General features: G+C 42.6%; 1 protein-coding gene across 4 annotated transcripts in view; it reads left to right on the top strand.

Moving 5' to 3' along the window:
- CASP7 (caspase 7) overlaps positions 1–13,562 on the top strand; it is a 51,609-nt gene extending 38,047 nt beyond the window's left edge. For all 4 annotated transcript variants that reach the window (XM_010588976.3, XM_003409116.4, XM_010588975.3 and 1 more), the window contains 5 exons: positions 5,539–5,678; positions 6,343–6,471; positions 7,483–7,658; positions 9,290–9,419; positions 11,923–13,562. In XM_010588976.3, the coding sequence (XP_010587278.1) occupies positions 5,539–5,678; positions 6,343–6,471; positions 7,483–7,658; positions 9,290–9,419; positions 11,923–12,146 (799 nt within the window). In that variant the 3' untranslated portion in view covers positions 12,147–13,562. The remainder of the gene's footprint in view (positions 1–5,538; positions 5,679–6,342; positions 6,472–7,482; positions 7,659–9,289; positions 9,420–11,922) is intronic.
- The last annotated feature ends 550 nt before the right edge of the window (positions 13,563–14,112 follow it).

Raw genomic sequence — 14,112 nt, 5'->3', positions numbered from 1 at the left:
GAATCCTCCAGAAAACCACTGAAACTAATAGAAGAGTTTGGAAGAGTCTCAGGTTATAAAATAAACATACAAAAATCACTTGGATTCCTCTACATCAACAAAAAGAACACCGAAGAGGAAATAACCAAATCAATACCATTCACAGTAGCCCCCAAGAAGATAAAATACTTAGGAATAAATCTTACCAAGGATGTAAAAGACCTATACAAAGACAACTACAAAGCTCTACTACAAGAAATTCAAAAGGACATACTTAAGTGGAAAAACATACCTTGCTTATGGATAGGAAGACTTAACATAGTAAAAATGTCTATTCTACCAAAAGCCATCTATACATATAACGCACTTCCGATCCAAATTCCAATGTCATATTTTAAGGGGTTAGAGAAACAAATCACCAATTTCATATGGAAGGGAAAGAAGCCCCGGATAAGCAAAGCATTACTGAAAAAGAAGAAGAAAGTGGGAGGCCTCACTCTACCTGATTTCAGAAGCTATTATACAGCCACAGTAGTCAAAACAGCCTGGTACTGGTACAACAACAGGCACATAGACCAATGGAACAGAATTGAGAACCCAGATATAAATCCATCCACGTATGAGCAGCTGATATTTGACAAAGGCCCAGTGTCAGTTAATTGGGGAAAAGATAGTCTTTTTCACAAATGGTGCTGGCATAACTGGATATCCATTTGCAAAAGAATCAAACAGGACCCATACCTCACGCCATGCACAAAAACTAACTCCAAGTGGATCAAAGACCTAAACATAAAGACTAAAACGATAAAGATCATGGAAGAAAAAATAGGGACAACCCTAGGAGCCCTAGTACAAGGCATAAACAGAATACAAAACATTACCAAAAATGATGAAGAGAAACCCGATAACTGGGAGCTCCTAAAAATCAAACATCTATGCTCATCTAAAGACTTCGCCAAAAGAGTGAAAAGACCACCTACAGACTGGGAAAGAATTTTCAGCTATGACATCTCAGACCAGCGCCTGATCTCTAAAATCTACATGATTCTGTCAAAACTCAACCACAAAAAGACAAACAACCCAATCAAGAAGTGGGCAAAGGATATGAACACACATTTCACTAAAGAAGATATTCAGGCAGCCAACAGATACACGAGAAAATGCTCTCGATCATTAGCCATTAGAGAAATGCGAATTAAAACTACGATGAGATTCCATCTCACACCAACAAGGCTGGCATTAATCCAAAAAACACAATAAATGTTGGAGAGGCTGCGGAGAGATTGGAAGTCTTATACACTGCTGGTGGGAATGTAAAATGGTACAACCACTTTGGAAATCTATCTGGCATCATCTTAAACAGTTAGAAATAGAACTACCATACAACCCAGAAATCCCACTCCTCGGAATATACCCTAGAGATACAAGAGCCTTCACACAAACAGATATATGCACACCCATGTTTATTGCAGCTCTGTTTACAGTAGCAAAAAGCTGGAAGCAACCAAGGTGTCCATCAGCGGATGAATGGGTAAATAAATTGTGGTATATTCACACAATGGAAAAGTACGCATCGATAAAGAACAGTGACGAATCTGTGAAACATTTCATAACATGGAGGAACCTGGAAGGCATGATGCTGAGCGAAATTAGTCAGAGGCAAAAGGACAAATATTGTATAAGACCACTAGTATAAGATCTTGAGAAACAGTAAAAACTGAGAAGAACACATACTTTTGTGGTTACGAAGGGGGGAGGGAGGGAGGGAGGGAGAGGGTTTTTTATCGATTAATCAGTAGATAAGAACTGCTTTGGGTGAAGGAAAGGACAACACTCAATACATGGAAGGTCAGCTCAATTGGACTGGACCAAAAGCAAAGAAGTTTCCGGGATAAAATGAATGCTTCTAAGGTCAGCGGAGCAGGGGCTGGGGTCTGGGGAACATGGTTTGAGGGGACTTCTAAGTCAATTGGCAAAATAATTCTATTATGAAAACATTCTGCATCCCACTTTGAAATGTGGCGTCTGGGGTCTTAAATGCTAACAAGCGGCCATCTAAGATGCATCAATTGGTCTCAACCCACCTGGAGCAAAGGAAAATGAAGAACACCAAGGTCACACGACAACTAGGAGCCCAAGAGACAGAAAGGGCCACATGAACCAGAGACCTACATCATCCTGAGACCAGAAGAACTAGTTGGTGCCCGGCCACAATCGATGACTGCCCTGACAGGGAGCACAACAGAGAACTCCTGAGGGAACAGGAGATCAGTGGGATGCAGACCCCAAATTCTTATAAAAAGACCATACTTAATGGTCTGACCGAGACTAGAGGAATCCCGGCGGCCATGCTCCCCAGACCTTCTGTCGGCACAGGACAGGAACCATCCCCGAAGACAACTCATCAGACATGAAGGGGACTGGTCAGCGGGTGGGAGAGAGATGCTGATGAAGAGTGAGCTAATTATATCAGGTGGACACTTGAGAGTGTGTTGGCAGCTCTTGTCTGGAGGGGGGATGGGAGGATAGAGAGAGAGGGAAGCTGGCAAAATTGTCACGAAAGGAGAGACTGAAAGGGCTGACTCAATAGGGGAAGAGCAGGTGGGAGTACGGAGTAAGATGTATGTAAACTTATATGTGACAGACTGATTGGATTTGTAAACGTTCACTTGAAGCTTAATAAAAGTTAATTAAAAAAAAAAAAAAAAGTAGACATACAGAGACACTACACCAGAGAGGATATATGGATGGCAAATAAACACAGGAAAAGATGTTAAAAACAAAAAAGTGGCATCACTCCTGTAGACCAGACAGAAAGCAACGGGAGGGAAGAGCCTAGAAAAGATTGCAAAACAGATTCAGGGTATTTCTCTTTTAAAAAGAAAAATGGTGTCATGTGATACCGTGGAAGAAATTTGACCCCCATGAAAGTGGAGGATAAAGTCACGTTGCAGTATAAAAGTGGCAGTAAGGAGTGGCAATAAGGAACGTGAAGGTTATAGCTGATCTGTAATCTGGACCAAAGTGAAAGGCCATGTCCTTCAGGGATCCTGAGAAACTCTAACAGGAAAGATTCATTTAAAGCAAAACTCAGAGTAAAACACCTTTAGACCCACATTTGTCAGGTGACATAAGCTTAGTTTTTACTTTTACTTTGCTTTTCCCCACTTTGGACAAGAGTGTTGGTAGACTGTCCGGTGAAGCACCCTAACAAGTATTCAAACCACGGAGTTTTGGGACTCTGACACGGAAGTCTGCAGACCAGGTATGAGACCTTGGAAAACCCCTGCCTTTCTCTGGATTGCAGGTTACCTATCCATAAAACAAGGGGACAAAACGCAATTCATTCATTCATATTTATGGAGCAGCTATTATGTACCAGGCATTGTTCTTGTAATTGGGGATTCAACAATTTTCGGAACTGATAATCTCTTCACTCATGGAGCTTACATTTGAGTGAATGACTAGTAAGACTGCTTCTAACTCTGTCATTCAGCATCTTTTTCTCTCCCCTCTCAATGAAGTCTGATGCTCCAGCTACAGTGTCTATAGGCCAAACTTTTGGTAAACTGGAGAGTGTTGGGGGTAGAAGGAGCCTCCTTATTTTTTTCATTGCCGTATTCATTTTTTTCTTTTTAATGCAAATGGTATTGAATCATAACATCCATATAGAAAAGTACACGTACCCAAGAGTTTTCATCAACTGATTCACCTGTGTAGCCAGCACCCAGATCCGAAACAGAATATGACCAGCACCTGAGAAAGTCTTTGTCCCCTTCCAGTCCCTAAGTCACTCAGCATAGGGAAAAACACTCTCATGACTTCTAATACCAGGGATTATATTTTTGAACTTTATAAAAATGGAATCATACAATATGTACCCTTTTGTATATGGGCCCCTTCACTCAGCATTATATGGCTATGCAACAATTTATCCATTCTACTGTAAATGGTAAGCAATATCATGATAAACAGAAAAAAGATTGAAGTTGTCAAGGATTTCATTTTACCTGGATCCACAGTCAACATCCACGGAAGCAGCAGTCAGGAAATCAAAGGACCCATTACATTGGGCAGATCTGCTGCAGAAGACATTTGAAGTGTTAAAAACCAAAGATGTCACCTTGAAGACTAAGGGATGCCTGACCCAAGCCATGGTGTTTTCATTCGCCTCATATGCATGTGAAAGCTGGACAATGAATGAGGAAGACCAAAGAAAGACTGATGCTTTGGAATTGTGTTGGCAAAGAATATTGAATACACCATGGACCGCCAAAAGAACAAACAAATCTATCTTGGAAGAAATACAGCCAGAATGCTCCTTCGAAGCAAGGATGGTGAGACTTCCTCTCACGTTCTTTGGACATGTTTTCAGGAGGGATCAGTCCCTGGAGAGGGACATCATGCTTAGTAAAGTAGAGAGAGGGTGAAAAAGAGGAAGACCCTCAACGTGATGGATTCACACAATGGCTACAACAATGGGCTCAAGCATAACAATGGTTGTGAGGATGGCACAGGACTGGGCAGTGTTTCGTTCTGTTGTACACAGGATCACTTTGAGTCAGAACCAACTTGACGGCACCTAACAACAGCAAAACTATAAATGGACATTTGGATTATTTCCTCTTTGGGAGTACAGCTGCCATAACAAAGTACCACAAAATGGATGGCTTAATAAAACAGAAATTTATTGGCTCACAGTTCTGGAGGCTAGACGTCTGAGATCAGGATGTCAGCTATGTTGATTACTTCTGAGGGCTCTAATGTAGAATAAGTTCATGCCTCTCACCTAGCTTCTGGTGATGACCAGCAATCCTGGGTCTTCCTTAGCTTGTGGTAGATGCATCACTCCAATATCTGCCTCGGTCTTCACACGGCCTTCTTCTCTCTGTGTGTCACTGTGTCTGTGTCTCTTCTCTTTTAAAGGATACCACTCATCTTGGATTAGGACCCCCCTACTCTGGTATGACCTCATGTAAATTTAACTGACAGCATCTTCAAAGACCCTGTATTCAAACAAGGTCGCGTTCACAATTACTGGTGGTTGGGACTTCAGCATATCTTTTTGGGGGACACAACTCAATCCATAACAGGGACTATTGCTAAATAGTACTGCTGTGATCATTTGTGGACTCGTCTTTTGGTAATGTGTGTTTGCATTTCTTTTGGATATGTATCCAGGGGTGGAATTGCTCTGTCATAGTCCAAGCATAAATTCGATTTTAGTAGATGCTGCCTCTTTTCCAGAATGGATGTAGGAAGTAGACTGCCATCAGCAGTTTATGAAAATTCCAGGTGCTAAATGTGGTGGACAACACACGGTTTCTTCTACATTGTAGCCGTTCTAGTGAGTGTGCACTGTTATCTTGTGGTGATTTTAATTTGCATTTCTCTGGCGTCTAATGAAGTTTAGCAGAGGAACCTGTTCCTTTTTTAATATGAACAAACAACCCCAGGTGGCAGCTTTCTTGGGAGCCTCCTTTAGTAGTAAAATCAAGAGGCGGTTGCTCTCCAAACCTCTTCTTCCATAGCCCCTGACCACCTTTATTATTTCCCCAGTAAGAAGACAAAAAATGGCTCTACACCGTCGATCAAAACCCAGGACCAAGAGAGTGTGTCTGCATATCGGTACAACATGAATTTCAAGAAGGTGGGCAAATGCATCATAATAAACAACAAGAACTTTGATCAAGTGACAGGTAGGTGTTATGGACATGGTCTGGCCTTTTACATTCCCTTCCATTTCCTTTTACTTGTATCAAGACATGTATTCCTCTCCAGGGGAAAGGAATGCCAGGAAATCAGGAGCTTTCAGTCTGACATCTCACTATGTATTAACCGATGTAGGACTTTGACCGAAGGACTAAGAATAAAGGGCAGAATACAGGAGCCGTTTGGCCTTGACCGGAGCTGAGGGTTATCAAGGTGGGCCTTACCTTTTGTGGGTAGGCTGAGTGAATCTGTCATTTGGGGTCACTTTTCATTTCATTTCCTCCATTAAAATGTGACCCTGGAGGGCACTGTATGTACTCAGAGGATTTACACTGTACCTGCGTTCAGTGCCTTGCATGATGATACCTTTCTACCCTACCAGGTGCCTTCCAGTTGACTCCAACTCGTGGCGACCCCATGTCTGTCAAAGTAGAACTGTGCTCCGTAGGGTTTTCAGTGGCTGATTTTTTGGAAGTAGATCACCATCCCTTTCTTCTAAGGCACCACTTGGGTGAACATGAACCTCCAGCCTTTCAGTTAGCGGCAGAGCTTGTTAACCATTTGCATCTCCCAGGGACTCCTGATGATACCCACACGCCAGTGTTTGGCCGGAGGTTGCTCATCCACAGACTTGTTGCTTGATTTTCACAGGTATGGGCACCCGGACTGGAACGGACAAAGATGCCGAGGCCCTTTTCAAGTGCTTCCGAAGTCTGGGCTTTGAGGTGACCATCTACAACGACTGCTCTCGTAGCAAGATGCAGAACCTGCTTCAACAAGGTGCGTGCTTACCCCTCCGCCCTCTTGTCTTTTTCCTGTGCCCAAGAGGGGCAGAACCCACACTGGCCTTAGGAGGAAGCCTTGGCAGGGCAGAGGAATTCCAGAGTGGGAAGTCTTTCCTTCAGTTCTTTCCAGTCCAGACCTGTCTCTGGGGTAAACAGGACTCTTTGAGGAAACTTAGATACCTCCACCAAAAGGCGACAGTTTAACTGACAGCAGAATATACAGAATACTCTCAGTTTCAGACAGGTAATTCCTCAGGAAGTAACAATTCTCTATCATTCTGTCCAGAATGGAGTGTAAGTGTAAGCTCTTCCCTGGTTGCAGGTAAATATAGATAGACAAGATAGATTAGATAAATAGGTAGACAGATAAGACAATAGATCTAAGATAAACAGATTAGATAGATTGATTAACTAAACAGACAAGATCAGTAGATAAGATAGATAGATGCCCTCCAGCCGATTCCTACCCATGTCGACCTTGTGTCCTGCATCACCCTCAGGATCGCCACCACCCTGTTCAAATCTATCATTGTGGCTGCTGTGCCATCCATCTCACCGAGGGTTTCCTTCACCCCGGTGGCAGGTAGAGAATAATAATCCCCATGTTGTTGTATGCCAGTTAAGTCGATTCTGACTCATTGTGTAATCACTACACCACCAGGGTTTCCAGGATGGACTTTAGAGAGGATAAATATACAGTTGGGGGAGGGGGGTAGAAGTGAAACTTGAGCCCTGGTCTTCGCCTCTGGAACAGCATGCATTTTATTACATCACACTATCTAATGGATGCCATCTAGGGTATGATGGGATTTAGGGTAAGTGTTTGAGAGTAATGGCGCAGATGAAGCCCAATCCCTCCAGAGGAACCTGGTCTGCCAGCTCCTCTCTCCCCACCTATTCCTCTCCCACAGCCACTGACAGCTGCAAGGCTGGAGGGGATCACTATACCTGAGGTCCTTCTGGACTGATGTTCTGATTTTTCAGTGTTGAAATCACTTCCTTGTAGCTTCGGAAGAGGACCATTCAAACTCAGCCTGCTTTGCCTGCATCCTGTTAAGCCACGGAGAGGAAAATTTAATTTATGGAACAGATGGATTAACACCAATAAAGGATTTGACAGCCTGCTTTAGGGGTGATAGATGCAAAACGCTTCTAGAGAAACCCAAACTCTTCTTCATTCAGGTAATCGTTTTTCAATGCCAGTGCGGTTAAAATGGGGGAAGATTACAGTTGCTGGGCCTCTGTCATTTTTACAAGTCTGCGTGCTTTTTAGTTGAGATCTGCAGATGTGGGGTTTTGTTTTTCTACCTTTTACATGGTTGGCATATTTATTGCAGTGGATCACAATTGTGAAATTTTCTTTAAGACACGGCAGTACTTTCGTTTTCCATTTAATTTTTTTTAATTGAGATGAAATTCCCATAACTTAAAATGAAGCATTTTAAAGTGAACAATTTAGTGGAATCTAGTACATTCCCAGTGTTGTAGAACCACCACCTCTGTATAGATGCAAAACATTTTCATCACCCCAAAAGGAAACCTCATACCCATTAAGCAGTCACTCTCTACACCCCTAACCCCAATACCTGGCAACCACTGATCTGCTGTCTCTGTAGATTTACTATGTCTGGATAGTTCATATAAACGTGCCTGGCTTCTTTCACTTAGCATGGTGTCTTTAGGACCATTCACATTGTAGCACGTATCAATACTTCATTCCTTTTTATGGCTGAATAATATTCCTTTGTGTGTGTGTGTATGTATATATATGTGTGTGTATATATATATATGGAAACCCTGGTGGCGTAGTGGTTAAGAGCTACCACTGCTAACCAAAAGGTCGGCAGTTGGAACCCACCAGGTGCTCCTTGAAAACTCTATAGGGGCAGTTCTACGCTGTCCTATTGGGTCACTATGAGTCGGTAATCGATTCGACAGCAGTGGGTTTGGGTTTTTTTTTTTTGGTTTGTATGTATATATATATATATATATATATATATATATATTTTGGTGTATATATTTATGTGTGTATGTGTGTATATATATATATATATACACACCCCACATTTTGTTTATCCGTTCATCCATTAGTGGACATTTGAGTGGTTTTCACCTTTTGGCAATTGTAAAATGTTGCTATGAATGTGCATGTACGTGTGTGTTTGAGTACCTGTTTTCAATTCTTTTGGGTCTAGCTAGGAGTGGAATTGCTGGGTCATATGGTAATTCTATATTTAACTCTTTGAGGAACCACCAAACTTTTCCATGGCTGCTATACCTGTACAATTTTACATTTTCACCAGCAGTGCACGAGAGTTCCAGTCTCTCCACATCCTCATCAACAGTGGCTATGTTCTGTTTTTTTTTAATAGCCATCCTAACGGGTGTGAAGTGGTATCTCGTGGTTCTGATGTCCATTTCCCTAATGACTAATGACGTTCAGCATCTTTTTGTGTATTTGTCGGTCATTTGTATATTTCCTTTGAAGCACTGCAGTTGCTTTATTTGCCTTGCTTAGTGATTCAGCAGAACATTCATTCATTTATCGCATTATTGAGCTCCTGGTACATACCTTGGAGCCCTGGTGGTGCAGTGGTTAAAAGCTACGGCTGCTAACCACAAGGTTGCCAGTTCAAATCCATCAGTCACTCCTTAGAATCCTTATGGGGCAGTTCCCTGTGCTCTGTTCTACAGGACCGACTATGAGTTGAAATCAATTTGACTTAGTACAAGCCAAGCACAGTTCTTGGACACAGCAGTGAGTGACACACGTTTCCGTTCCTGCTCCATGGCAATCTCTGCTTTGATTTTAGGCTTGCCGTGGATCAGAGTTGGATGATGGGATCCAGGCTGACTCAGGGAGTGTCAGTGACACAGATGCTAATCCCCGACACAAGATTCCAGTTGAAGCTGACTTTCTCTTCGCTTATTCCACAGTTCCAGGTATCAAGTCACACATATTGTCTGCTAACTGGACCATTCCAATCCAACGTCAAAATGCAGCTTCTGATTGCTGCTCCAGCAAATTAACACAACCATAGTGACTTAAAACAATACAAATTTATTATTTTAGAGTTCTTTACTTCAGAAATCTGATACCAGTCTCACTGGACTGAAATCAAGGTGTTGGCAAGACTGTATTCCTTTCTGGAAACTAGGGCAGAATCCATTTCCTTGCCTTTTCTAGCTTCTAGAGGCAGCCTGTGTGGCTTGTGGCCCTCTTACCCCATCTTCAGAGGCAGCAATCTCACATCTCCCTGATCTTCTTCCATCATAGCACCTGTCTCTTTGACCACAACCAGGAACGGTTCTCCACTTTTAAGGACTCCTCTGACTAGTTTGCCTAATCTGGAATCTGAAATAATCTCCCCATCTCAAGACTCATAACCTTAATTCCAAGTCCTTTTTGCTTTGTGAGGAAATATATTCACAGGCTCCAGGATTAGGGTGTGGACATCTTTGCGGGGGGCCATTATTTTGCCTACTACGGGGATGTATTTACTTTTCTTTCCAGGAAAGCTGAGTTCTCTCATATATGCTTACTATCGCTATTGTTAATTACAAGAAAAAGTATTTCTGTGGTGCTCTAAGTTTACAGAGTGCTTTTCATACCTTCTGCTTCATATCACCCTTAAAATAATTGCAGATAGCTAGAAAAAGTGTTACTGCTGTCCTTAATTTACAGATGGAAAAAAAAAAATTACAGTTGGGTGAGCTTAAGCGATATACCCAAGGTCAGATAGAGATTTGGGGACACAGTGAGCTGTGGCTCGGACCAGCAGCTTTGACTTGCGTTCCAACCACTTTATCCTGTAAACAGGTACCAGAAAATAGCAGTCATCAGCCAGCATAGTCATTTACCAAACACCATGTTTGCCGGAGCGTTCAGTCAAAGTCCTTCCTTTGTTTTGAATTCTTCTCGTTTAGAATTCTTCCAGCTAGAATAGTAGTTTTGTCAAGTGCTTGATAGAAAGGTAGTAGTTATAGTAAGTAGGGCAATGTGTTGGGAAAACCAGCTCTGGCAGAATCTACAGAGAGGATTTGGTGAGACTGCTAACTTGACAAATTTTAAGGATCTTATAAGATAGAAAATAATTTGTTCTCGCTGCTCGTGAAGAAGTCCCTGGGTAGTATAAACAGTTAACACACTCATCTGCTAACCAAAACGTTGGAGGTTTGAGACCACACAGAGGTGCCTCAGAAGGAGGGCCTGGCGGTAGACCTAAACCACACTAAAAAACCAAACCCATTGCCATCGAGTTGACTCCGACTCATAGTGACCCCGTAGAGTTTCCATCTCCGCAGAAGCAGACTGCCACATCTTTCTCCTGCGGAGCCGCTGGTTTCAAACCACTGACCTTTCTGTTAGCAGCAGTTGCTGTAACCATTGCACCACAAGGATCAGCCATTTAAAACCCTGTGGAGCACAGTTCTACTCCGACGCACATTGTGTGAGTCATTATGAGTCAGAATCCACTCAGTGGCAACTGATAAACTGGTAACTGCTCACGAAAGGGAAGTAGCGTAATGGATGCATATATTTGTGTAGAAAACCCAGTCAGGTTGTAGGTGCTCTGAGCAGTCAGATGATTAAAGCTGGGTTCTTGCCTGAGGTTCTGGGTCCCCTGGGCCCCTGATCCTGCAGTTCCTTGGCCTGAAGGTTTGCGTCTCATTCCTGGGTTGCCTTGTGATTTCTTCTTCAGCTCTTGGGCATCCTTCAGGGTAAATGTCTAGCCTCTTCCTGCTGAGATCCTCTTGCCAGGACCCAGGACAACCCGAGAGCAAGCTTTCTCTGCCATAGACATCCCTTGTCCTGGCAGAGCCGGCCATTCAGGGCTGCAGGTCTCCAACCCTGAGACCAACCCTAAGGCATTTAGTCATTCAGCTGATGTCTTGCCTCTAGATTTCTTCAGCAGAAGCCAGGCCCTAGTTCTCTGTGTCCCCCAACAGCAAAAGTATATCTCAGAATTCTCCAGGTGACCCCCTGCAAGTTTCTTTCGCTGTGCTTGGGTTAGAAAGTACCATTCATCCCCTGAAAGGGTGGTTAGGAATTCCAGAATTCTGAAGTAAGTTCTACATTTCCTTGGGAAAACTCCGTGTGCAGATTTATCTCCCACTCACTTAGGTATCTGTTGTATCACATGGGTGCCTCCATCAAAACTGGTAGAGTTCCCTGCGACATCCACCAACACTGGCCCTTAGTGATGTATGTTACGGGACTCCATGCTGGAACACCAAAGCATTTGTTGGGCATCTTTATGCAGCCCTCTAAATCTAGGGTGCTTGCACCCTGAGCACACCAGCCTAATTCTCATAAGTGACTCGCATGCAAAGTAGAGTGGAATCCATTCAGAAAAGCATGTGTGAAGGCCCCAGAGCTCATTCTCAGTGCTGAGTTCGAGCCGTGGCCAATTGATTTGATCCTCTCCTTTCTCTCCTTCTGAAGGCTATTACTCGTGGAGGAACCCAGGAAGAGGCTCCTGGTTTGTGCAGGCCCTCTGTTCCGTCCTGAACGAGCACGGGAAACACCTGGAGATCATGCAGCTCCTCACCAGAGTGAACAACAGGGTGGCCAGGGACTTTGAGTCCCAGTCTAATGACCCGCACTTTCATGAGAAGAAGCAGATCCCAAGTGTGGTCTCAATGCTCACCAAAGAACTCTACTTCTGAAAAATAACCATCTCATGGGCGTGCTCTGGCCAAGAAGCTATGCATCATTTATTGATGAATCGGTTTTTTTTTTTTTTTTTTTTGAGGCTCTTGAAATATCCAAAAGTTCTAAGGGATTTTAATTTCAGGAAAATTTATTGATTCAACAGAGAAGAAACTTTCTGCTATTGCCTTGTTTCTCTGACTTTCCAGAGACTCATTTTTTACAATGTTACTCATTTGATGACTGCAGTTTCCTCTTAAGATTAGTTTCTGTTTGTATTCCTTCTACCTCGTTATCACACTTAGTCCATACAACAAAAATGACCTCCTGAGTTGACTCCTGGTTGTGTCTGTCGTGATCAGTGGTGACACTGGTAGAAAATCAGATTGATATTTGCACCTGGCAGAAAGAATCCCAGTACTTGACAAAAAACAGCTGAGAGGATATTCATTCACCTGTATTGCAGGAAATGGGTATTGAGTGTGGTTTGAGTGGTTTTTTTTTTTTTTTAAATTGGCTCAGGGCAAATCCTCAGGCAAAAATGCCCTGATAACTTAGAGAAAAAAAATACTTAATAATTCCATATGTATCAGTCAGGATCAAGTCAAGAAAACAGAAACCATTCTCAGTGTTTCGACAGAGGGAATTTCATACAGGAAATTGATTTACATAGAGGAAAAAAGAACAGCTAAACAACAGGAAGCTGTTACCATGCCTGTGTCTATCAGGATAATGGGAGGAGATATGGTTTCCCAGAGTTGAGAAGCTGGGGCCGTCCACAGGAGCTAGCACCTTGATGGAGGTTTCCCAGTGGGCGACAGAACCCAGGAGGAAGTGTGGAAAATGGGCCCATGACAGGGACAAAGCCACTGCCTGTGATGAAGCCAGTCCTAAAGCCAAATCAGACATGGAGAGATACCCTGGTTTCACCCTTTTTGCCCTCTGGTCACCCACCAGTGCCATACCATCCTATTCCTACCTGGAAGCCAGCTGGCATGAGGCCTGGGAAATGCAATTTCCTGTGGTACAGAGCAGAGCAAGGGATAATGAGGCAGCGGAGGAGCAATAACTAGATGTAAGCCTTGCATATAATGTGAATATAATCACTTTCCCTGATGTTCAGCAATTCATCCATGCAATGGTTTTATTCATTGAGTTTTTGGATATCTATGTATTTCCCACGTTGTGCAAAATAATCTGCTTTAGCTTTAAAACAGACTTGGAAATTTTTATGTTGTATCAGGCCTTATTCTGGGTAAATTTTTGTTACTTCTAATTCTGTTAAGTGGGTAAGAGTTCATGGCAAAGATTCTTGTACGTTGTTTCCAAGGTGGTGGTATCTTTTGAATTCTTGGATAAATTTTATTCTGCCTAATTGGTTAATAAGCAGGTGTTCATATTTATTGATTAAAATATGGTTGCTTGATTCTTAACCTCAGTTTGCCTTCCTTTAGAAGTTACTTATGGCTGTGAGGAAATGAGAAAACAGACTAAAAATTGTCGTACTAACTTGACCTCAACACAGATATAATAATTTTTCTTTTGAAGCTCAAACACTAATAAAATAATGAGTAGACAATCATTTAGGAAGCTGACACTCTTCACATAAAAGATTAATCAACTTGGAAAGCTGTTTATGGTAGGCTGCTATTTATTAACTTAGCAACAAAATCAGATGGTGTGAAAGTTTTCTTGGCTTTTTTTTTTCCCAATAAGAAAGCTACTTGATGGCCTGCTTATGAGACTTGTCCTTGGCTTTCTGCCACCTAAAATACACCAATGTTCAGAATTTGAGTGGAGATTCATGAATTAAGACGAACAACCATGTACCCTGCTCTTCCGGGAATTTGCAGGCTGTTCTTCTTTGGAAAGTAGACTGTTCTATTCATTGTCCCTGTCACAGTAATGCACAGTCTCTGGGTGGTGCAGACTATTAAATGCACTTAGCTACTAACGGGAAGGAACACAGCTGATAGCATAGTT

The sequence above is a fragment of the Loxodonta africana genome, chromosome 16, assembly GCF_030014295.1.
Source record: "Loxodonta africana isolate mLoxAfr1 chromosome 16, mLoxAfr1.hap2, whole genome shotgun sequence".
NCBI lineage: Eukaryota > Metazoa > Chordata > Mammalia > Proboscidea > Elephantidae > Loxodonta > Loxodonta africana.
This window is presented reverse-complemented; position numbering and strand designations above follow the sequence as displayed.